This window comes from Leopardus geoffroyi, chromosome C1 (genome assembly GCF_018350155.1).
Source record: "Leopardus geoffroyi isolate Oge1 chromosome C1, O.geoffroyi_Oge1_pat1.0, whole genome shotgun sequence".
Taxonomy (NCBI): domain Eukaryota; kingdom Metazoa; phylum Chordata; class Mammalia; order Carnivora; family Felidae; genus Leopardus; species Leopardus geoffroyi.
Window position 1 is genome coordinate 84,290,325 of NC_059328.1, and position 25,423 is coordinate 84,315,747.

The 25,423-nt window shown below is 36.6% G+C and overlaps 1 protein-coding gene across 3 annotated transcripts in view; it reads left to right on the top strand.

Moving 5' to 3' along the window:
• SNX7 (sorting nexin 7) overlaps window positions 1-25,423 on the top strand; it is a 306,074-nt gene that overhangs the window by 177,232 nt on the left and 103,419 nt on the right. For all 3 annotated transcript variants that reach the window (XR_006712522.1, XR_006712521.1, XM_045478385.1), the window contains exon 9: window positions 14,755-14,829. Coding sequence is in view for 1 of the 3 variants with exons in the window: in XM_045478385.1 (XP_045334341.1) it covers window positions 14,755-14,805 (51 nt within the window). In the remaining 2 variants the exon portion in view is untranslated. The remainder of the gene's footprint in view (window positions 1-14,754; window positions 14,830-25,423) is intronic.

Here is a 25,423-nt window from a genome sequence, read left to right on the forward strand (position 1 = left end):
AATAAGTCCTGGGGATACAATGTACAACATGATAACTATATGTTAACAATATTGTATTGTGTTTTGGTAAATTACTAAGAGAATAGATCTTGAAAGTTCTCATCACAAAGGAAAAAAAGTTGTAATTGTGTTTGTGTGATAGATGTTAACTAATCTTATTGTGGTAATCATTTTGCAGTAAATACATATACCAAATCATTATGTTATACACCTTAAACTCATAAATATTAGATGTTAATTGTATCTCAGTAAAACTGGGGAGAGAAAGAACACCTGCCAGAGAATTGGTAGCCAGTAAGGTCATTAATTATTTAAATGGGAATCACATAAAAAATGCTTTATTTTTAGTGCCTTTCTTTTTCCTCTTTAGTTTTGCATGTCTTTCCTCCCTCTTTTCTTTTCTATCCACGCAACGGCCGTCCCCCAGACACACCATGCATACCCACAGGTAAGTCCTGTTAACTAGTATATATCCTTCCTTCCATTTTTCTATGCTCATAGTATTCGGTAAAGACTTACACACACAAACATCCCACACATAGTTTTAAAATTTGTTTTTATAAAAATGAGGTCCTATTATACATGCTACTTTGCGTCTCATTTGGTCATTCTACAGTATCTTATGGAAATGTTGAAAGTCAAGAATAAAACATTGCACGAATGGCCCTACAACATATCATATTATGAATATGTAGTAATTTATGCAGACATTTTCTTGTTTACAGTTATTTAAACTGTATTACAGTTATATTGCTTCTAGTTTTTCATCACCTCAAAAAGAAACCCCATACCTTTTGGCTATCATCACTTTCTAACCTTCACCACCTCCCATATCCCCAGGCCTCAGGAACCACTAGTATGCCTATTCCCATTATGAATCAATGGAATCCTATAATATGTGATCTTTTTTGACTGGCTTCTTTCATTTAACATGTGTTCTACAAGTATTGTAGCATTTCTCAGTACTTTATTCTTTTTTAAAAAGTGGCAAGGGGCGCCTGGGTGGCGCAGTCGGTTAAGCGTCCGACTTCAGCCAGGTCACGATCTCGCGGTCCGTGAGTTCGAGCCCCGCGTCAGGCTCTGGGCTGATGGCTCAGAGCCTGGAGCCTGTTTCCGATTCTGTGTCTCCCTCTCTCTCTGCCCCTCCCCCGTTCATGCTCTGTCTCTCTCTGTCCCAAAAATAAATAAACGTTGAAAAAAAAAAAGTGGCAAGAAATATTCCATTTTATGGATATACCATACATTTTGCTTATCCATTATATTTGTTTATTCTTTCGTTGAAAGACATTTAGGTTATTTTCAATTTTGTCTATTATGAATTGTGATGCTATAAAAATGGTTTATTCATTTTGTGAGAACAAATATTTTCATTTCTCTTGGGCCTATACATAGGAGTGGAATTGCTGGGTCGTATCACAGCTATGTTTAACCATATCAGGAGTTGCCAGATTGTTTTCCAAAGTGGCTACACTGTTTTACATTTCAACCAGCAGTGTATGAGGATTCTGATTTCTGCACATCCTCATGAATGTTTGTTATTTTCTGTTTTTGTTTGTTTGTTTTTGTTGTATTATACCCACCCTACTGGGTGAAGTGGTATCTCATACTTTTGATTTTTTTCCTATTGCATCTTTTCATGTGCTTCTTGGCCATTTGTATATATTCTTTGGACAAATGCCTTTTCAGATCTGTTGCCAATTTTTAAAGTGAGGTTGTCTTTTTATGGTTGAAATGTAGGAATTATTTATATATTCTAGATAAAAATTCCTTCTGAAAAAAAAAGGTTAGAGAGGGAGGGATCCAAAACATAAGAGACTCTTAAAAACTGAAAACAAACTGAGGGTTGATGGGGGGTGGGAGGCAGGGGAGGGGGGAGGTGATGGGTATTGAGGAGGGCACCTGTTGGGATGAGCACTGGCTGTTGTATGGAAACCAATTTGACAATAAATTTCATATTTAAAAAAATTCCTTCTCAGATTATGATTTGCAAATACTTCTTTTCACTTCTTGATAATGCACTTTGATGCATAGAAGTTTTTAATTTTGGTGAAGTTCATTGTTTATGTTTTTTTTTCCTTTGTTGCTTATGCTTTTGATGTCATTTTTAGCAATCCATTCTCAAATCTGAGGTTATTTTGATTCACCCCTATGTTTTCTTCTAAGAGTTTTAACTTTTAGATTTAGGTCTTTGATCCATGTTGAGTTAATTTTTGCATATGATGTGATGGAAAGACCCAGTTTCATTCTTTTACATGAGGCTCTCCAGTTGTCCAACACTATTTGCTGAAGGGACCATCATAATTTTCACCACTGGGGAATGAGTCCCTGGAACTCCTTATGTTGTTGTCCTAGAAGTGGATCTCCTGGTGCAACTTTTGAACTGATTGTTGTGATGGGTGCTGTGGTGGTGGTTGTTATTAATATGGAAATCTGACTCCTGCATACCTCATCATAAAAAACTCCTTAACAACAACAAAATGACTCATTTGATTCTTACTTGGAAGAAAGATCTACCCTGAAGTTTACATGTATGTTTCATTCAACACATGCCTTCTTTCAACAACTGCTTCCCAAAACAGATTCCCTGTTTTCAGTTAATTTTCTCTGAGCCATATAGCCTTTCAAAAAAGACAAAGAAGGATTTTAAGTCGATGTGCCAGTAGCTGTTATATAGACCTGGTAATAGACTTAGTATGTTTTGAATAGTTTAAGTCCATCTTGTAATATTGCTTGTAGCCAGGTATTACTACTTTTTATTCTGAGGATTCCACCCCTCCCCCCTTGCATACCAGTTTCCTAGAGGGAAATTAAAAGTCTTTCTTACCTGAACTGGCTATTCAAAGCAGAAGCATCAATGCTGAATTTCTCTGTAGTTTTGACTTGAAATCCTAGGGAGAAAGAAACTTATTTCCTGTGTTCATGAGAAATGAGGCTGTACTTGGATGAAATTCATCATCATGGAGGATGACTCATGTGAGCTTTGGAGTCAGTGGGCACAGGTATAAGATCCGATTTGGGGATATTACTTGTGTGGTCCAGTGTGTGCTTTTGTTGTTGTATTACTAGCAGTTGATTGACTAGGAAACATATATGCTCCATTTTTAGAGAACTACAAACACACAAACGGACACACTTTAAATTGGAAATCATCACTGGACATGTTTATAGTCCCTAGAAGATACAAATACAAGTCTGAGCTTGTTTTCTTTTTCTTTTTCTTTTTTTTTTTTTTTTTTTGAAGACTGCCTTGAAGAGGCTCTTAAACAAAGATAAGTCCATGTATGCTGTTGTTGACCATCTATTTCATAATCAATTTCTTTATCTTGTCTTTGCTTTAAATAGGTTTGTAAGTTTTTGTACTTTTTTCAAAACTCAACAGTTGAATCTATGCCTTGATTAAGCCCTATTATGGATTGATTTTTTTATTGTGCTTTAGCTCTGTTCCTCCACTTGTCTTTTCCTGTTACTGTTTCAGGATTTTTATCATCTCAGTTGAGAAATCAAACTACTTTAGATCACAAGGAATTGATGCACTAATATAACCAAAAAGGAAAAGCGTATATTTGGGTATAATTGGTTCTGAACAGGTGTATTTCTCTTTCTGTCTGTATTTCCTATTTCTCTTGAAAGTGTTGACCTCTTTTTTCTCCTGTTGCTACTTTATAGGAGGTTCATTCTCTGGTTCTCAACTGGGAGATATTTAGCAGAGTCTAATAACACAGTATGGTATAATATAATATAATATAATATAATATAATATAATATAATATAATATAATATAATATAATATAATATATAATAAATAATATAATATCTGAAGGTATTTTTTCATACCACGCTATGGGAGGAGGGTCCTACTGGCATCTAGTTGGTAAAAGTCAGGGATCCTGCCAAACATCCTAGGACAGCCTCTACAACAAGAAGTTATCTGACCCCCAATGTCAAGACTGCTGAGGAGAAATCCTGGGTTGGATTAATGTCTACTAGTAGCTCCTAGATCACAAGTTCCCAACTATGTACTAGGAAAGAAAGAGCTCTTCCCTTCCAGTTTTAATTTAGGTGAAAGTCCCTAGGGAAGGCTTGGTTTGGGTTACAGCCAATGCCTCCCTATCCCACCTCAGCCCTGCCCCAGGCCAGTCTGTGGTTAGGAGCCGAAATACTATTACCAACACAGCCTCGGTCAGGTTCTCACTGTTAGACAAATCACAGCAGGCGGGGGTTAAGACCAAAGGAAGATGGCAACTTTCACTCAGACCACATGTTAGATGTTCACATGCCAAAAGAAGAGGGCTACTTTATGCAGAAGAAAGAAGAATATGGGGAAGATAAAACATTTTGTCCACACTCTCATTTTAAAATGGAGATACAATTTTATTCACTTGAAATTGTTCAAGTTCTATACATTTATATAATTAACAATATTCTGTTCTTATGCCTAAAATTTTTCAACGAGAAAGGACTGAAGTAAAAATAGCTCTTCAAAGAACATGAATTAGAGATTACAAGTGTAAATAAACCATTAGTCCAGGACATATAATTACATAGGAGGTTAATCATAATTTTATTGGCTAAGAAATAGCACAAGATTGTGAAATTGAGTCATTAGTGCACTCATCTGTATTGAAATTACAACCTTTAGATTAGGTTTGATTGAGCCCAGTGTATAAAGTATATTCATATGTTGAAATAAAGCATTGAGACTCCATCAAAGTACACTGATGTGAAGAATATGTTGAGTAACAAAGCTATGAGGCTTTCTTTTACAAATATGTTCAAATACACGATCATCTTACATGAATGGAGTATGGAGGGACTGTTACTAAAGATCAATTCAGTATTCTTACTGTTTCATATAGATTTGAAATTTAAGAATAACGAAATGAATCTGTTGTATGGAGATAACCAGATCTTTTAAACCAGGTTAGCACCTAAAAAAAAATGGCAGTTAAGCACCTTTAATTTAAATGTAAGTGACTACATTTATAATTGATCTTGTAATGAATCAATCTGTTCGTGGACTCCTCTACCATGTTATATTCCCCTTCCCCCCCCCCCCCTTTAGCAGTTTACCACTTTATTCTGGCAACCTGTGACAGATAATGGATGATTGTCCATTTGAAAAGCAACTGATGTTTTCATTATATCTCAAATGAAACTTGCACAAACATACAAGACCTAAAAAGCACTTTCACAGCTAAAGCAGTAGTATCATGCCCATATATTTCATTCTCTACAGATACTTTGCAAAGGACATAATTTGCTGTTTTATTTTATTTTGCTTTTTTTAACATTTAAAAAAATTTTTTTCATTTATTTTTGAGAGAGAGGGAGACAAGGCATGAGTGGTGGAGGGACAGAGAGAGAAGGAGACACAGAATCTGAAGCAGGCTCCGGGCTCCAAGCTGTCAGCACAGATCCCGCCTCAGGGCTTGAAATCACAAACCACAAGATCATGACCTGAGCTGAAGTCAGATGCTTAACCAACTGAGCCACCCAGGCACCCCTATTTTGTTTTGCTTTTTAAAAATAAGATTAAGCCCTATTTTCTTTCTTTTCTGAAAATAAAAGGAACAAATTATGGATTTCTTACTACTGCATAATGACTAGAGCCACCTGGTAGGTATAGTATGACTTCAAAATTTCTTGTCCATAGCACCATCATTCATTAGGTCCCTAAGCATAAGTTTTTGACAAGTTGTTTCATTTTTGTCATCTCACAGATGTACTTAGTTTCTTCATCTAGAATCATGACATTTGATGAGATCTTAATAATATCTCAGTCAACCTTTCTCATATGAGAAAAGCAAAGTTCAGAGGAGCATAGGGACTCTCAGTTGGTTGTCCTCTGAATTTTATAAAAATTAACAAAAGGAAACCTCATTTAAGATGAAATCTGGAGGCCAGAAGGGGTAGCTTTCATGTCCTACAACCTGTCATCAATTGCAGACCCAACAAGAAGTGACTTACCTTGCAAATACATTGTGCTTTAGCTACTACTGTACTGTTCCAGCCAGAGGAAGAGAGGTTTTTCTTCTCCACCTGGCAACAGCCCTGCCAATGAAAGATTGTTACAACTCAGCCAATGAAAAGCCACTATCCTTTCAATTCCCAGTTTACTTCAGTGCCCTTTTTTTTTTATAACAGCCTTTCCAACTTCTCCCTTTTCCTCTATAAAATAGTATTCCTCTCCTTTATTCTCCAGACTTTCCTATGGTTTTGCTATAGCTTGCTTGTCCTAGATTGTAATTCTCTGCTATTCCTGAATAAATCCTTTTTTGTTTGTCTTTTTTTTTGCTGGTAAAATACTGGCATTTTTATTTTTAGGGTAACAATTTCACCACTCCTTCCATACTCTCACTAACAGAAAATCAGATCTTTGTCACATCATGCCTGGAAGATTCCCCTTTTACTCCCTTGCAGGTTCTCTCTCAGAAGTCTCCAGGCCACAATTTTCTGACTCATTTCATTCTGGCAGCGTTTTCTTTGGTTCATATTAAAATCAGAAAATTAAGAACAATGTACTATAGTTTTCACATAGCCAAACTTAATTCAATTTATGAGTTGTTTAGAAATTGGGTCTTTGTTAAAGTCATAAATTTGCCTCTTCTTTTATGAGGTATTGATAATTTTAATGTCCTTCATTTTATAAAATAAAAATTTAATTCTCTGTAATCATTTATTTATTTGTCAACTGGACTGACCATAGGGTGTCCAGGTAGTTGGTCAAACATTATTTTAGGTGCTTCCATGAAAGTGTTTTTGATGAGATTAACATGTAAATCCATGGGCTGAGTTAAGCAGATGGCCCTCCTTAAAGTAAGTTGGGCCTCATCCAATCAGTTGACGGCCTAGATGGAACAACAAATCTAAGAGAAGAACTCCCGCTGCCTGACTGCCTTCAGACTGGGATATTGGCTTTTTCTCATGCCTTTCTACTAAACTGAAACATTGGGTCTTCCTGGGTCTCCAGCTTGCCAACTGCAGATCTTGGGACTTGTCAGCTTCCATAATGTATGAGCCAGTTCCTTATAATAACTCTCTCTCTTTTCTCTCTCAATACACACACACACACACACACACACACACACACACACACCATATTGGTTCTGTTTCTCTGGAGAACACCATTATTTTTTCTTCACTTATTTTGTAAAAAATTGCACTAGTTGGGGAAATCCAAAAGCCTAGAATTTTGCTCTAGTCCACCCTGCCTGATCAATCTGATTCTATTCCTGTAAGTCTGTTGTTTCTGCCTTAAGCCCATCAGGCCCTAAACTTGTGTGCTCAGTTTTCTCTGCTGACCAACCATATGATCTCATTCTTGTGGCTATTGGTGCCTAAGTCTAAATGGTGCTGAGAAAAGGCTAAATACTGTAAGATGGAAGGAGATATTTTAATAGGTATTCCAATATACTGCCCCACTATATGATTAATTATTTTAAAAGAAGAGATGTAATCTTTTCAGGTATTCTAAGCCTATCAGAAGCATAAATTAAGTGCACTTTTAAGAGATAGTTAATAATATATATCAGTTATTAAGTCCCTTATATGTGTCAGCCAAGCTTGGTTATCATTTCTTTCATTTTCTCATTTAAACTTTTTACCATTTTAAATTCAGAAGTACTATGATCTCCATTGTTTAAGAGCAGACTGGATCTTAGAAAAATTAATTTATCCATTACGACCAAGTTGGGAAATAATGAAGCAAGGATAACCCAGGTCTCCTCTCAATGTCCTTGTGTCCTATACCACTGCTTCTCAAACTGTAATGTGTATTAGAATCACCTGGGGATCTTGTTAACACGCAGATTCTGATTCAGTGGGTCTGAATGGGGTCTGGGGTTCTGCATTTCTAATAAGCTCCCAGGGGATGTTAATGCTTCCAGTCCAAAGACTGCATTGTGAATTCTCAAGGTTATATCATTATTGGGAAGGTGCACACTGTGAGAATATCTTACGTGATGTATATAAAATCCTCTGTTTACTTGAACCTTATAGTCACTCTTTGGTCTGGCTCTATCACTTGTAGTTGTGTGACCTTAGGAAAATTACTTAATTTCCTTTACCTGTTCTATAGAAAGACTAATAATAATAATGCCTAATTAATATGATGCTGCATAAAATTTTGTATGCAAAGAAAGGTCTGTATATATTCAGGCCGCAGGTTAAGCATAAAAAAAATAAAAGGATCTTAGGATCGATCTTACAGCACAGGCTTCTTCCTAAATAGGAAAATCAATTTGACTGCTACATAATCTAAAATAGAAACATGCAACTATTAGGCACTGACAAACCCACAAGTATTATACTAATCAAGAAAACGTTCCTAATTTCTAGCTTTTTGTTTTTTAACCAGACATATGTAGGGTTATAGCAACGTGATCCATGAGCAACCTAAATTCAGAGAGAAATAAAAGTTACCTGGAAACACATTCTTTCTGGCAACCCAATTCTGACATCTAGCTTACAAATGTAGAAATAATGTTCTTCTGTGTTTAATAATGGCTTTAGATAAACTCTCAGATTGTTAGAGGTAGAATTAAATTCTGAGCATACTGTAAAAAAGAAAAAAAAGGCATTTTAGCATTTAAAATTCTGAGCTTGTTAGTTAAGTATTCTAGGCCCCAATTTCCCATCTGTGGAAAGGGGAAATTAATCTGCCAAGATCTACATTGCTGGGAAGTACAAGAATAAATTATACACAGCTGACTTTGACTACTTTCTTTAAAAAAAAAAGTATTAAATTTTACATCAGCTTCCTCTTGTTACCCCCAAATACCTGAAACTTACAGCCCATCCATGAATTTGGGATATCCTGAGATAAGGCAAACTAATGCCTTAGTGACTAAGGTATATTACAGTAGGAAAGATTCAGAACATGATGCATATGTATGAATATAAATAGATATAGATACATATTTAAGTTCATATTAATGTACGTGTGTGTGTGTGTGTGTGTATGCTCATGTGGTGTGAGAACATGTATAGTAAATTAGTGGAAATACATATGAATTTAAAATCATTGGAGCAGGAAGCCAACTGCATGCGTGTTATTGCTTATCTTCCTCCCTTTTTTCATGTATTACAATTCTCCCAGATTTGAAAATATGTTTATGTTCATAAGGTTATTGAGCAATGAGATCCTTTAAAATGGGACAGCTATTTGTGGGTCTTGCCACCACTTTAGCATGCGTAATTTTTTCTTTTTTCTTTCTACTTTTTTTTTTTTTGATGTTTTATTTATTTTTGAGCTGGGAGGAGCAGAGAGAGAGGGGGACAGAGGATCCAAAGCAGGCTCTGGGCTGACAGCAGTGAGCTGGATTCGGGGCTTGAACTCACAAACCATGAGACCATGACCTGAGTTGAAGTCCACTGCTCAAATGACTGAGCTACCCAAGCACCCCAGCATGTGCAGTTCTTTAAGGCTGTAACTGCATATGTTCAAGAGGAAAAAAATGGAACTTCCACAGTTCCTATTTATATTTCTCTTAATGTAAGTCGTGAAGATTGAAGAGATTGTTTGTATTTCTTTCTAAAACATGACAGTTAAGGTAATCTTTTGGTAATATTAGAAGAACAATGCTTTCTCATTTTAAGAGAAATCACCCCAGAACATGCAATTTAAATAGCTGATCAGAGCTGGTTAAATGAGGCATTTGATAATCATGCATAAAAGATTTTCTCTTCCTACTTGAAGTATTATGATTACTGATGTTAAAATTAAATTATTATTGCTTTAAGTGGTTTATTTGAACAATCTGAGGTTCTAAAATCTTTTGAAACACTTTGCACTCAGATATCCTCATCTATGCATCCATTTATTCAGTAATTCACTAATTCCATAAATATTCCACCACTAATAGGTGCCAGACACCCTCATCTGTGCTGTTGTAAGCAATAACGGTCAATAAAATAAACATAACCTGCCCTCAGTGAGGTAAAAGTCTAACGAGGAGACAGGTGCCATATATAAGTAATGAGTAAATCTCAAATAATGTGTACATCAGTGTCAGCATTGGCGGATGGGGATTATAGAGGCTGGAGACAGAGGTGTAGCTGGGGAGGTGAACTCTGTAGCAGAAAATCCAGCAATGACCATGTTGATCTTGATTCAGGCTGATACCCACATCACAATTAGTCCCATTCGACAGAGGAAGTATGAGAAGCTGGAGGCTTCCTGCAGAGGAAAAACTGCATGCCAATTCCAGGAGAGCTGCCAAGGTGTGAAGGAGTGGATGCACTCCATGCAGGAGAGAACTGGCCCAAGTTGGATGCAGGACAGGTTCTGACACACAGAGAGGAATGGAAAGCTAACATGGACAAAGACATAAGATCCATTTGGCTGTAATAAGTAGGAAACCGACTCTACTGGGTGTAAATGAGGAGGAGATGTATCCTCACTTAACTAGGAAGTCCAGAAGGAGAGGGTGCTTTAGGACCGGCTTAATCAGGTCTCCCCACCTTTGCCTCTCTGCAGACCCTCGCTCCTGAGCACTTGGCTTGTTGGCCCGTCCTCTGCCTGCTTATCTCACTGAATGAAAATGATGACTTTGGTTCATATTCACATACACAATATCCAGAGGAAACTAGAAACTGTCTTCCCATGGTTACCTGTTTTTAAGAATAGGAAAAGTCTTTTTCCAGAATAACCAGTAAACTTCCTTGTGTCTCATTTCTCCAAATTGGAATGTATGGGCACCTGGAACCAATCCCTGTGAGAATTTTGTTATACAACAATTTGCCTGAGTTTCTGGACCATTTGATTAGATCCTTCTCAATTTTTCAAAAGCAAAAAACCAGATAGGATTTCATACCCTAATATTAGTATCAGATAAGAAGGCACACTCCAAGACAAAATTAGAAACATCTAAGATTCAGGTGGGATGTACCTATAAGAGAGGGGAGAGGAGCAGAGAAAGGAAGGACTTCAGCCTGCAATGTGGATCTGAACCTGAGAAAGGAGAGGTGAAAGGAAAGGAAAGGAAACTGGTCTAGGTTGGAAGGGCCTCGGGATGTAGCATGGCCATGAGAAAGTCCCAGGCCAGGAGCGAGCCCCAGAGAAAAGATGACTATTAAGAGTCTTGCGTTAGCAGAAATGGCCTGGCTCTATTCCCTCTGCCAGGCTCAGCCATTGGCTGTGAGCAGCCTGGGGAAAGCATGATGTCCTTGTGGGCATCACAGTGGCTCCCATTACATGGCATCTGGAGGCTGCCTGCTGACTATGCTTATCACAGAAGGTTTTCTCTTCTAGGTGACATACTTAGCCACTGTCTATGTTGTTTTCATACAGTCTTTCTTCGCTTTTTGGCTTCTGGGAAGTGTAGACAGATTTTACCTAAACTTACTCAGTGACAGTTACTACTTTTACTCTTTCACGTAGAGGCACCTTGTTCTACAGAAGGGTTTGGGAAATTTTTAATATTGCTAATTTTAGTTAACCTTTACCATTAAAATGGTTTTGATAAAGTGCTTAATCCTAGATATTTTAAATACATTTTTTGTCAGGGTGCCTGGGTGGCTCAGTCAGTTGAGCGCCCAACTCTTGATTTCAGTTCATGTCATGATCTCATGGTGAGATTGAGCCCCACAATAGGCTCTGTGCTGACAGAGACTGACCTTAATATTACCCAATCTTTGATTAATGTATTATCTCTGAGTCATTCTTCTTTCCATCCTCCATGGCAGTTTATAGCTAGGTTTAATTTAAAAATATTCATTGAGGTATGGTTGACAAAATTGTAAGATATTTGAAGTGCACAGCATGATGGCTTGATGTATGTATACATTGTGGAAGTTCCTTCTTTGAGCTAACTAACACATCCATCACCTCACATAGTTACTCCTATTTCTTTTGGTGAGAAAGTGTAAGTTCTCTCTTAGCAAATTTCAAGTACACAATACAATGTTATCAACTAGCTACCTCTTATACGTTATATTCTCAGAACTTATCCATCTTAGAACTGAAGGTTTGTACTCTTTTACCAACCGCTCCCTATGTCCCCAATGTCCCCTGGCAACCACTTTTCTCCTATTTCTGTAAGTTTTGCTTTTTTTTTTTTAGATTCCACATATAAGTGATACCATGCAGTATTTGTCTTTCTATGCCAAGTTCATTCATATTGTCATAAATGGCAGGATTTCCTTCCTTTGTAAGGTTGGAATCATCTATCTATCTATATATCTATCTATCCTCATTTTTTACATTGTTGTCTGTCAGGGAAACTTAGTCTCAGCACATGGGCAGCTTGGGCTACTAAGTCACAGGAAATTTTCAAAACTTTCCTTATTAAAAAAAAATTCTCAAGAATGTTCTCCATACTAACATCACTTAAGAAATAAATGCCCATACTCTTTTTTTTTCCTCTTTGAACTTACAGCAATATTTTCCCTCTACAGCCTGGTACAACTAGATATTAATTTCCTTGATAATCCTAAAGAGATTGATCAACAAATTTATCACCAATTATTAAGTATTGATCACCTAGTGGGCTGAATACAATCAAAGCCTCAGGAGTCCTTACCATCTAGTTATGCAGATAAGAGAACCAAATGCTCTGTTAATTAATGGTTAAGAGTGAGGACTCTGAGGTTAAGACATGGATTTGAATCAATCATTTATTAATTGATTTAGACATATCTATTAACTTTTCTGAGTGTCAGCGTTTTGTGTTTGTTTTTTTCTGTAAGAATAGTGTATTCGTTTGGTAGGGCTACAATAACAAAATACCAAAGACTGGGTAGTGTACTAAACAATAGAATTTGGGGCGCCTGGGTGGCTCAGTCAGTTGAGTGTCCAACTTTGGCTCAGGGCATGATCTCACAGTTTGTGTGTTCGAGCCCTGCATCGGGCTCTGTGAGGACAGCTCAGAGCCTGGAGCCTGCTTCAGATTCTGTGTCTCCCTCTCTCTCTGCTCCTCCCCTGCTCACACGCTGTCTCTCTCTCTCTCTCAAAAATAACTAAAGATTAAAAAATTTAAAAAAAAAACAATAGAATTTTATTTTCTCACAATTCTGGAAGTGAGAAGCCTGAAATCAAGATTCTTACCCTCACAATCATCATGAAAGCACATGTCATGTGTTTATGACTTTGCAAAGATAAAAAGTACATAAAGCAGCCTGGAACATCAAGATGACTCCAAACATTGTAGCTACTATTTTATTTAAAATATACATTAATATCTATGTTCCACAGTTTCTGATTTATGTACTGTTTCATTTAGAAATAAACAAGTGTCTTTTGAATATCTATTTGTGATGTTAATGGGAAAAAAGAGAAACATCATCTCTGCTCACAAGCAGTCACCAGACTACACATCTCTACAATGTATGAACACAGGAATGTTAACACTAAACTACCACGTGGAGGAAAATTTAGGTAAAAGATCATTAAATATGACAGATGTAAATAACAGTGTTATATTTGATTTTGCATTCTTGATTTATGTTTACATGACATTAGGAAAGATTTACTCTAATAGCTATTTAACAGTTTGCTGTTAGATACTATTAAAATATTTAGTCTATAACAAATATGGCTACATAGCTCCCCAAATAAAATGTATGGCATGTAACTTTCAGTGTCCTCCTTTTAGGATTATGTAAGTGTCTTACCCTGGATGGGGATTAACTATACAGTCATGGAAATACTATTAACAGTAAGAGAAAGAAACTTTATCACAGATTTGGCAAAGTTAATTTATTCTACTTTTAGCTTTCAGAAATCTTTCATAAAATTAGATAACGAAGAATCTAATGTATAATCTTGTTGTGAGTGGGTGGTTATGCATTGAGATATCTGACACCCAGTTGTTAGAAGATCAGAAAAATGCAAAGCCCAACTGAAAGGCTCATTGTGTCTTGTGTCACATGTGGCACAGCAGTAAAAGAGAGGCACACTGTGTGGGAAGAACACTCTCTCTGAAGGCTGAGAGCCATTCACTTTGCAGCATGTCCAAACAAAACTTACAGAGAAGAATAGATTTGTTCCCCTTTCCTTACCTTCATTCATTAGCTTGATAATTCATTCATCAAAAGATCTTTTAAAACAAATAAGAGGGAAATGATTTATTTATATACTATTTCAACATACATTTCTCTGGTTCTAGTACAAGGAGCAAAGAGAGACTCGACATTGAATTGATTCAGAGATTCTCAAACTTTCCTCTTCACTACTTCATTCCCCCTGATGTAACAGTTACATTGAGCTTTCAGGAGCTGTTATCAGCTGGACACACGGATCCCAGTCCTTTGAATTCAGCTTGCCTGAAAGGAATAAAAGAGTGTAAGGGGTGGGGGTGGGGGGTTGAAGAGGTGGAAAAAGCTATCTCACCAATCCAAATACTTTTGAGTGAGTGCCCTCCCCAGCACACTGGCTTTGAAGCTCCGTTGTTGCTTTATTTCCAAGACCGTGGTCCTTTGAGACACCTGTGGCCCCAGATGAATCTGAAGGAGAACTTGGGTAACAGTTTGGTATTGATTCTGAGATGAGGTGTTTATAGTACTTCATATATGATACATGAAAGCATGCGTTGCCTCAATAAAGGTGTAAGCTATAAAAGTATCATTTTTCCCCGTTATGAATATTGAGATCACAGTGCTTTTCCAGGAAAAGAAACATAGGGATGGACAATCCTGTTTGATTATATAGTAACAATGAATATTTTTTGATAGATACTACGTCAAACACTTTACATGTGATTAGTCTTTACTTGATATTATGAGACCAAAACAATTATTACGTTTTTTTTTTTTCAGATAAGAAACCGAGGCCTGGAGAAATCAAACAGCTTATATGATCTCACGTGACCATCAGTGTGATTCACATCAAAGGTCTGTGCTCTTAACCACTACCCTAAACTGTCTTCCCTATTTAAGAACTCCAGGCTTTTGCTTATTTTTAATAAGCAGAAACCACTTTACATTTCCCTGAAGCATTAGTTCTGTGGTGCTGGGAACAGTGGAGTTCTCCCAGCAAAGTCCCTTGGAAAAGTGAGAGGGTATCAACCCCACCACATAGAGGGAGGAAGAGCCACGACTGTGGCCACAGCAAGTGTCTCTCACCTTTAGAAACTCTGCTGAGTGGCAGAGAGGAGGAAATACCCCTGTCAACAATTGTGGTGATTTACCAGGTAAGATGTTGAGAACTAACCAAAACTAGACCTGCTTGGATGGGCCTTTATCCTGTCTCTATGTGAAGTCGCTTCATTTCCTAGACTGTCTGCAAAATGAAGGAATGTATTAGCTGACTAAAAGTATCTTCTACCTCTAAAATGATGAGGGTCTATGAGACATTGCATTCAGATCGTAGATTTCCTTACCTTGACTCCAATTTCCATCTTACACCATGTTACTTCCTCTCTAAATTCAGTTCAGCCTGTATTGGTTCTTTCTTAATGAAAACATAGTGACTCAGGAGGGAACTAGAATAGTGGATATGCTACTGTCAAAGCCACTTTGAAATACAAGATTTCAAAGAAACTGTGCTGTTCTTCCATGTTAATCTTTGCCGAAGATTCTTAATCCACAAAATAACATTCTAAGCAGAAACCCCAAAAACCTTACTATTAGGAAGAAGTTTTAAGCAAGGGCTATTGTTCCCATAATGCTTACTGACATTTAATGGCAAGAAGTGCCATGATATTCTCTGTAAATCCAGCATAAATGTACTAATCTATTTCTTGAATGCCTTTGAGGTTTCTATGTCAGCTTTACCAGGGGTCATTGGGTAAATATTACGCCAGTTTCTTAGTAGTGTATATTTAACTTAGTTAATATGCGTGTTCTATGATACAAACAGGGGGTTATTCTAAGTTCTATTTATTATTTCCTCACATTGTTCTGTGGTGCAAACAATGCATGCTATAAACTATTCGTAATCACTACTATTTTTTCCTCAACAAAGACATCTTATATCTAAGAGCTTTAATATTGTTTTAACTTCAGAGCCATTTGATAAAAATATTGCAAGAAAAGAAATAATTCAAATATGTTTTCTTGGTGCTATCCAGAACCCATACATAGCATCCAATGTAAGACTGCTATTCCCAGATTGTCTTATGTCTCCATATACAACCAGTTCAACCATTTTTGATTGATGTGGTGAGTCAGTTCAGGGAAACAACCTGTCAGTTTCATCTTATATAACAGTCCAACCAATTTAACTGAATTGCCAAGGAGTTTGAAACAACCAAGCAATCAACTCAAACAAAGCAATTAAAGTGATTTTACCTACATGTAGGTACAGTCTAAGTGATTGATACGAAGTTCCATATTTGGATATTTTATCCACACAAAAATTATGTTTTCCTTATTATAAAATATTCCTATTGTTTTATTATGTTATTATATTCTTCTAAAATTAAATTTACATGGAAATATCCTGAATTTCTAGAACTGCAAAATGAATAATTTCTAGATTTATCTCTATAATCTACTGAGAAAAGCTTTAAGATGGCAGTGAAAAATAAAATTGACACACAGCACTTTAACAACTGTAGCTAGTTAAGAATAATATGAGAGGCCCCTGGATGGCTCAGTCAGTTAAGCCTCTGACTTGGGCTCAGGTCATGATCTTGTGGTTCACAAGTCTGAGCCCCATGTTGGGCTCTAGGCTGACAGCTCAGAGCCTGGAGCCTGCTTCAGATTCTGTGTCTCCCCCTCTCTCTGCCCCTCCCCTACTCATGCTCGCGTGCTCGCTCTCTCTCTCTCTCTCTCAAAAATAAATGAACATTAAAAAAAATTTTTTTAAAGAATAATATGAATAATGTTAGTTTTAAAAAGCAATTAAAAATATTTTTAAAATATTTATTTACTTGTGAGAGAGACAGAGCGCAAGCAGGGGAAGAGCAGAGAGAGAAAGAGAGAGAGAGAGAGAGAATGAATCCGAAGCAGGCTCTAGTCTCTGAGCTGTCAGCACAGAGCCCGGTGTAGGGCTTGAACTCATGGGCATGACCTCAGCCGAAGTCGGAAGCTCAACTGACTGAGCCACCTAGGCACCCCTTAAAACTCAACTTTTAAGAAGATAGAGTACAAAATATTTACTGAAAGCAATGTCTATTCAATGACATCAACAATTTTGATCAAGCCATCTTTTTTTTCTTTTTGTATGAATTATTTCACAGAGGAATATTTGAGTTTCCACGATTGTATAGACATTTTAGTTGCTTATTCACTAGTCAGAATGCTGAGCTTTGCAGTTTAGATTAGAATAAATATACTTAGGTATATTTACCTCCAACTGTGGTGGAGTAACTGAGAATAGACTCTCCACTGAAGCCGAAAAAATAAACAAATGGACAAAGTAGGTGAGGGAAGAGTTATCAAGACACTAGCCTCAGGTGACATAAGACAGTGATTCCTGAAAGGTGGGGGGAAATAATGTGCACCGTATGACTTCCCTAGCTTACTGTCTTGAGTGAGAGAGTTTTCATGTCATAAGATATGGAGGCAGAACCCAGTCAGAGTCTGACCAACTCCCTGAGTTGAAGAGACAGAGCTGAGAGTTTGAGGACAAAAAGACTCTAGGATTTGCCTCTGCAAGGTACTGGAGAAGAGAGAGCTGCACAGAACGGGAACTCCAGAGATCTGAGCAGGACTCTTCATGTCTTTAGCATCTTGCAGATGAGTGTGTGGTGTGAGGAAACTCCAAGGCCAGGGAAAGAACCACCTGAATGGAGTAAAGGTGACAGTGCTTGCCAGTGACACAGAGCTGAAAATAGCCCCTTTCCCCATGATTCACAGGGCATCAGGTGGAGCTCACTGAAGTGTCTTTATCAAGAATAGGAAATAATTAGTTTTAAACACTTCTCTAGTCTTGCTTAACGAATCTTAAAAGCAAGTTCAAACAGTATCCAAGTAAACTAGCTGCGGCTCAGAACAAAGCTCAAAAATATATAGGACAATACAAAAATGTCAGCATTTAACAAAGTAAATTCATAATGCCTGGTATGCAATAAAAAAATCATCACCTAGGCAAAATAATAGAAAAATATAACTCATGATGAAGGGAAAAAGATCAATCAATTGAGAACCAGAGCTGAAAGAGATGTTAGAATTAGCAAATAAAAAAATATTAAAATAGTTATCATGGCTCTATTTTATATGTTTAAATGTTAAGTACAGACATGGAAGATATAAAACAGACAAAAATTGCATTTCTGTAAATGCAAACTAAAATGTTCAAAATGAATAATACACTGGTTGGGATTAATGACAAATGCAACATTGAAGATGTAAAATTAGTAAGCATGAAGATTTCAGGATAGAAACTATGAAAATGAAACACACAGATGAAGGATAATTTTTTTTCAAAAATGAACAGAAAATCCATGAGCTATGAAACAACAAAATCTGAGACTTGAAAAGTGGCTAGCTAATATACTGGTAGTCAAAGTGGCCAAAGAAAGGGGACAAGGACAGAAAAAAAAATTGATGAAATAAAGTCTAACAGATTTTCAAATTTGATGACATCTATGAATCCACAGATCCAAGAATCTCAATAAATCTCAAGCCCAAGAAATAAAGAAATCAACTGTAAGTCACATCATGACCCACTGGTTAAGAACTAGTAATGAAGAGAAAATTCTTAAAATCATGGATAGGAAAACTTGTATCCAGAATATGCAAAAACCTCCTAAAACTCAATAAACACAACTCATTCTTTAATTTATTTTTATTTTTATTGTTTAATGTTTATTTTTTGAGAGAGAGAGAGAGAGAGAGAGAGAGAAAGGGAGGAAAGGCCAGAGAGCGAGGGAGACACAGAATCCAAAGCAGGCTCCAGGCTCCGAGCTGTCAGCACAGAGCCCGTCGTGGGGCTTGAACTCACAGACTGCGAGATCATCACCTGGGCCGCAGTTGGACACTTAACCGACTGAGCCACCCAGGCGCCCCAACTCATTTTTTTTTTAATGAGCAAAAATTTGAATAGACAAAAAAAGATATACTACTGTGGCTAATATGCAAATGAAACAATACACCACTCCATCTATCATTGAAGAAATGCAAATTAAAACAGCAATGAGATACCACCACACAACTAGGAGAATGGCTAAAATTGAAAGGACTGAGCATCCTATGTGGCAGGTGTCTCTCATTGACTGCTGATGATAATTTTAAAAAAAGAATATAAAAGCATTTAATGCAGCCACTTTGGAAAAGAGTTCAGCAGTTTCTTGAAAAGTCGCACATAAACCTATGACCTAGCCACTCCATGACTAGATATTTACTCAAGAGAACTAAAAGTCCGTGTCCATAAAAATACTTGTCCAGGGCTGTTCAGAGAAGCTTTATGGTTAATTGTCAAAATCTCTGAAGAAATCAAATACCCAAAAACAGATGAATGGATAAGCAAACGGTTAGATTTTACACATGTAGGCAATGTTATTATTCTATGCAAAAGTTATATAAGGGAATACTGTTCACCAATAAAAATGAATGAACTAGTGATATTCTACAGTATGAGTTAATCTTCTAATAATTTTGCTGAATGAGTGAAGCAAGTAAAAATAGAGTATGTACTCAATATGATTCTATTTCTGTCAAATTCTAGGATATACAAACCAATCCCTAGTGACAGATTAATCTGTATTCTGTAGTGACAGACTAATTCAGGTAGAGAGTGTGTGGGCGGAATCAGGAGAGGCCAGAGACAGGATTTTTAAAAGGTACAAGGAAACCTGTGAGGGTGATGGAATGTTCATTACCCTGATTGTATTAATATTTGTATGGGTGTGTACATATGTCAAAACTCATCAAATTATGCATGTTAAACATGCAGTGTTTGTTGTGTGTTAATTTTACATCAATGAAGCTGTTTAAAAAAATGAGTACACTTAGGAATGCATACCTTTCTCTCTCTCGCCACCCTTGTTAACACTCTAGCTTGGAGTGTGCTGCCTTAAAAGACGAAGGACAGTTTCACAGTGGCAAAATTAAAAAAAATATATATATATGTATATATATATACATATATATATATGTATATGTATATATATATATGTCATTGACATTACTATTATTTTATTCCATGATACAAATTGTTGACTAAATATCTCTACATATAAATATTTTAATCGCTTTGGACACCTCTTTAATGGAATGTTTCTTACGGGACTGCTGTTTTGCCAATAACTAGATATGTTGTTCCTCCTCATCTCAGCCCTGGAAACCAATAGAAGAAAAACCTTCTCTGTGATGACTCACCTACTGACATATCATTGTGCAACTAACTCTTCAGCGTAGAAATCATTCAATCCATGCTCTTACCAAAGAAATTATTCTTCAATTTGGGAAGTTTAAAACTTTTCATGGAAAAAATATTTTTCTCATGAAAAAAGCAATCCATATTTCTTATAGAAAAATTTAGAAAATGCAAAAAAATGGAGAATGTTTTATGTATACTATATAGTTATAATTGCTATTAGTATTTGGCATAATTTACCTGCACTTTTTTTGTTGTTGTTTTTTAAATTTTTTTTTTCAACGTTTATTTATTTTTGGGACAGAGAGAGACAGAGCATGAACGGGGGAGGGTCAGAGAGAGAGAGGGAGACACAGAATCGGAAACAGGCTCCAGGCTCTGAGCCATCAGGAGCCATCAGCCCAGAGCCTGACGCGGGGCTCGAACTCACGGACCGTGAGATCGTGACCTGGCTGAAGTCGGACGCTTAACCGACTGCGCCACCCAGGCGCCCCTACCTGCACTTTTTAATGAAAAATCTTATTTACTTGTCAGAATGCAATGTAAAATCATGTATCTTGTTTTTTCCACTTGATATTACAGAAGATACTTTTGTACTAAACTCTGATTTTTATGGCTGTCATAAATTCAATCATTTAGACCTACCATAGTTTATCACCCATCTGTTGTTAGACATTTACATAGTTTTAAATGGCTTACTATTATAAATAATATTGAAGCATTCACCTTTTGCATAAAACTAGTTTCTTGGGGAAGTTTCTCTAGAATGGAATTACACTTGAGCCTTGAACAACACAGGGGTTAGGCATGCCAGCCCTGCACAGTCAAAAATCCACACATAACTTTTGACTCCCCCAAAACTTAACTTGCTTGTGTTATGTGTGTTCTGCCTGAGGGCTTCTTGCATACTTTGGGTTTGTGTGTTTTCCCAGTGTCCTCCACAGCAGTCAGTTTAACTTCATCCAGACATTCATGTGCTAAATAAGAAGCAACTCTTGGTATGGCTGGAATAGAAATGACTATATGTCTACCTTGCTGCTCTTAATGATGGTTTCTGAGATGAAACCAAATTTAAAATTTGAGTTTGTTAATGTTAGTATGCAAAGAAAGCCTCCCTCCCTCCCTCCCTCTCTCTCTCTCTCTCTCTCTCTCTCTCTGTGTACATATGTATGTGTATATATGTGTACATATATATGAGAATATCATAAAATAATAATGGTGTCAGTAGCTTTTATGTTTAAAATATGCATAGAAATTTTCTTCCACAAAGTTCATATTTTATAAAAAAAAAAAACTTAATGGGAAAATGTGCTATTGGAAATATTTGAACAATCAGTAGTGTTGATGCGTAGGGAAGTAGGAAGCACTTAGCAAAAGATCAAAGTGAGAGTAGCCAGAGGCAAATTAAAATCTTGGCTGAACAAACACATTATGGATAATAAAGTTATATTGATGTCAGTGAAAAGACAAATAAAACTTACATTGAGCACTCTTTGGTTCACTACTGTGAAACGTTTTAAAATGATTAAAAGATGGATTATTCACTCTGAATGGGATAACACGGTGGACATGATGGAGCTAAGGGAAAAATCCTGGAACTTGTTCTGTACTAGAGTAAAGGCTCAGAATTATCTAGGTGGAGAGACCTAAGACCACCTAATATTCAGTGTTCAGAATGCACCTGGAAGCTACATACTAAGGGGCCATTAATACTATTAGTAATTTTTTTTTCATTTGAGTATATTGACACAATGTTACGTTAGTTTCAGGTATACAACACAGTGATTTGATAAATCTATGTTATGCTCTGCTCACCTAAAGTGTAACTACCATCACTCACCATGAAACACTAAATCAATAACTTAACACTGTTAAGTATTTTCCCTATGCTGTACCTTTAATCCTTGTGACTTATTCATTCCATAACTGGAAACCTCTGTCTCCCACTCCCCTTCACCCATTTTGACTATCCCCTACCCCTCTTCTCTCTGGCAACCATCAGTTTATTTTCTGGATTTATGGGCCTGATTTTGTTTTCTGTTTCTTCATTTGCTTTGTTTTTCAGACTTCGTATATAAATGAAATCATATGGAATTTGTCTTTTCTCTGACTTATTTCACTTAGCATAATATCCATTAGGTCCATCTGTATTGTCTCAAATGGTAAAATTGCACTTTTTTTTATGTCTGAGTAATATCCCATTGTGTGTGTGTATATGCCACATCTTTCTTATCCATTCACCTATCAGTGGACACTTGGGCTGTTTCCATATCTTGGCTATTGTAAATAATGCTGCAATTAACATTGGGGTGCATATATCTTTTCAAATTAGTGTTTTCATTTTCTTTGGGTAAATACCCAGTAGCGAAATTAATCGATCATAAGGTATTTCTAATTTTAATTTTTTGAGGAAACTACATACTGTTTTCCATAGTGGCTGCACCAGTTTGCATTCCCACCAACAGTGCACGAGGATCCCTTTTTCCCCACATCCTTGCCAATACTTGTTATTTTTTGTCTTTTTTTTTTTTTTTTTTTTTTTTTTTTTTTTTTTTTTTTTTTAATTTTTTTTTTTTTTTTCAACGTTTATTTATTTTTGGGACAGAGAGAGACAGAGCATGAACGGGGGAGGGGCAGAGAGAGAGGGAGACACAGAATTGGAAACAGGCTCCAGGCTCTGAGCCATCAGCCCAGAGCCTGACGCGGGGCTCGAACTCACGGGCTGCGAGATCGTGACCTGGCTGAAGTCGGACGCTTAACCGACTGCGCCACCCAGGCGCCCCTTTTTTGTCTTTTTGATCCTAGCCATTCTGACTGGTGTGAGGTGGTATCTCATTGTAGTTTTTTAAAGCAGCTGAGAAAAAGGACAGAAAGGATTAGCAAATAGAAGAGTTATGCTGCCACTTACTGTCCTGAGTGCCCTAGCAGGCATTTTCAATCAATGGCGGCTTTCTTTCCCATTAAGCCTCAACATGAGCTTGGAATCCTTCTTGAACACCATGTATGTTCAATACCAACAGATGGGTTTCAAAGATCTTAAACATGACTTCCAAATCTAAGATATATGGATAGTTCAGTTTTTTTCATTACCTGCTTATTTTATAGAATTGTGGTGAAGAGTGCATAAAATAGTTCATGTTAAAGTATGTTGTTAATAAAATGGTGGCTATTATTAAATGCAAAAATAACAGCTAAGTTGATTATTTGCCTATGTTTATGAAAATGTGGCTAACTGAATAACAGGTTAAATTCCTTTACGTACAGCCTAGTAGTCCTTACTGTATGCAGATTTGTTAGTCACAATAGACTCTATTGTATATATGTCTCCCATTAGATTTTCTGCTTCCTGGGGACAGGACATGTGTATTTTATCCTTGTATTTCTGGCACTTGATGTAATATTAGGAATTATTATTATTATTATTATTATTATTATTATTAGGATACAGAATATATCCAATACTTGTTGAAACAAAATTAGAATACAAATCGGGATTAACTGTCTGTTTCTTAAACTTCACTTTTATCACAATTTCAATTAAGGCTAGTAGTTCAGAACTTTACCTTCCATCTACATTAGGTATTTCCCAGTCACTGTGAATATGCATTTCATATAGTTTAGTCTGGATGTTTGTTTGTTTCTGTCCAATTCTGTAGTGATGTTTGTAAATCAACACATAAGATATTCATCTAAATTATGTAATAATGTGCCTGCATTTCACTGGAGATGGCTCCTGAAAGGAAACTATTAATCCAACCACAAATATGTTTGTGTTTTGGATTCAAGAACCTAAAATAGTGATAGAGTCTTTGATTTTATCTCTGTGTTCATTCTTGCTACCAACTGCCAACTTGTTTTGAGATTCCAAAGGAAAATCTTTTCATATGTGCCTTCTTGAGCATCGTACACTCTATTTCTTAAGAATTTAGGATTCAACTTGCTCTGCTCTGAGGGTGGGGTGTTTTAGTTTATAGAAATATTGAGACAGCAATGCATCAGCAAATTTGTATTGGGAGGAGAGATGAATATTTCAAAGCTCATATTCATACTGCCTTGGGAGGAATTTGTAATCTGGATCCCACAGCTGTTGCTAAGTGAACCAGTGGGGTGGTTTTCCTCTGGCTAAGCCAGTAGGGTGTTCCCAATGCCTGTCTCTACCACAAGATGCTCTCTGCATTTTTATTACTTTCTGTAACCTTAATGACTGCATTTGGAAATGCATGATTTTTTAAAAGTCCCCTTATAAATTATGTATGTCTCTATTGACTTGAAAACATGCTCATTCATAGGTTCTGCATTCGGGAGAAAACAAAAAGCATTTGTATGGAGCTAGATTCCTAAAATATTTGTCAGGAGAGGGAGCTAAATGGAAGAGCTAATTTATCTGAATATTCTAAGAGAGGGTTTGGGGAATGATTTCATAAAATCTGGTGTGTGTGTGTGTGTGTGTGTGTGTGTGTGTGTGTGTGCACGTGCGCTCCTGAGTGTTAGGACAGGATCCATCTTTTTTACCTACCTCTCCCTTGGTAGCATTGTGGTGATTCAAAAACTGAATCTAAATCTCAGGGCTGTAAGGCTCTGGGATAATGTAAGGCTGTCAGCCAGAAGAGAGAAGAGGCATCATATTCTCAGGGAAAGAATTTTCTAAAAGTAGACAAACAGGGAGGGGCAGACAGTTGGTATCAAATTTTTATACTATGTACCTCAGAGCAAAACAATGCTTTGCACATAGTGGCTTCTCAGCAAATTTTGTCCGTCTGATATTATATTCTCTATTTTTACATGGAGGAATTCTTTGGGTCTGTTTAATCATTATACTTTTGGATAAAAAACACATAAACATATATTAGCAATATATGATTCACATAATATTAGTATACCAGCCTCTGAAAACACTTGCTGCTTGTTTTCATAGAATTTGCTTTAATGAAAAAAAAAATTGTTCCCAAGATTTCCCCCGGTATTAATGTTCTTATTTTAAGAGATTCTCACTTCACTCTGAGAGGAGGCATTGAGTCCTTTGAGCCACACTGTTCTCATCCTTGAACTACTTGATCCCTAAAGTTGATTTCTTGTTTTTAAAATGCATATTACATTATATGTCTGTGTGAATAATGGCACGAGAATGAACTCATGGTGAAAAATTACTTGTGATTTGGAAAGGTTGGTTTTTACAGCTTTTAAGTGCACAATACAGAGTTGATGTACATAATGAGTCATTTT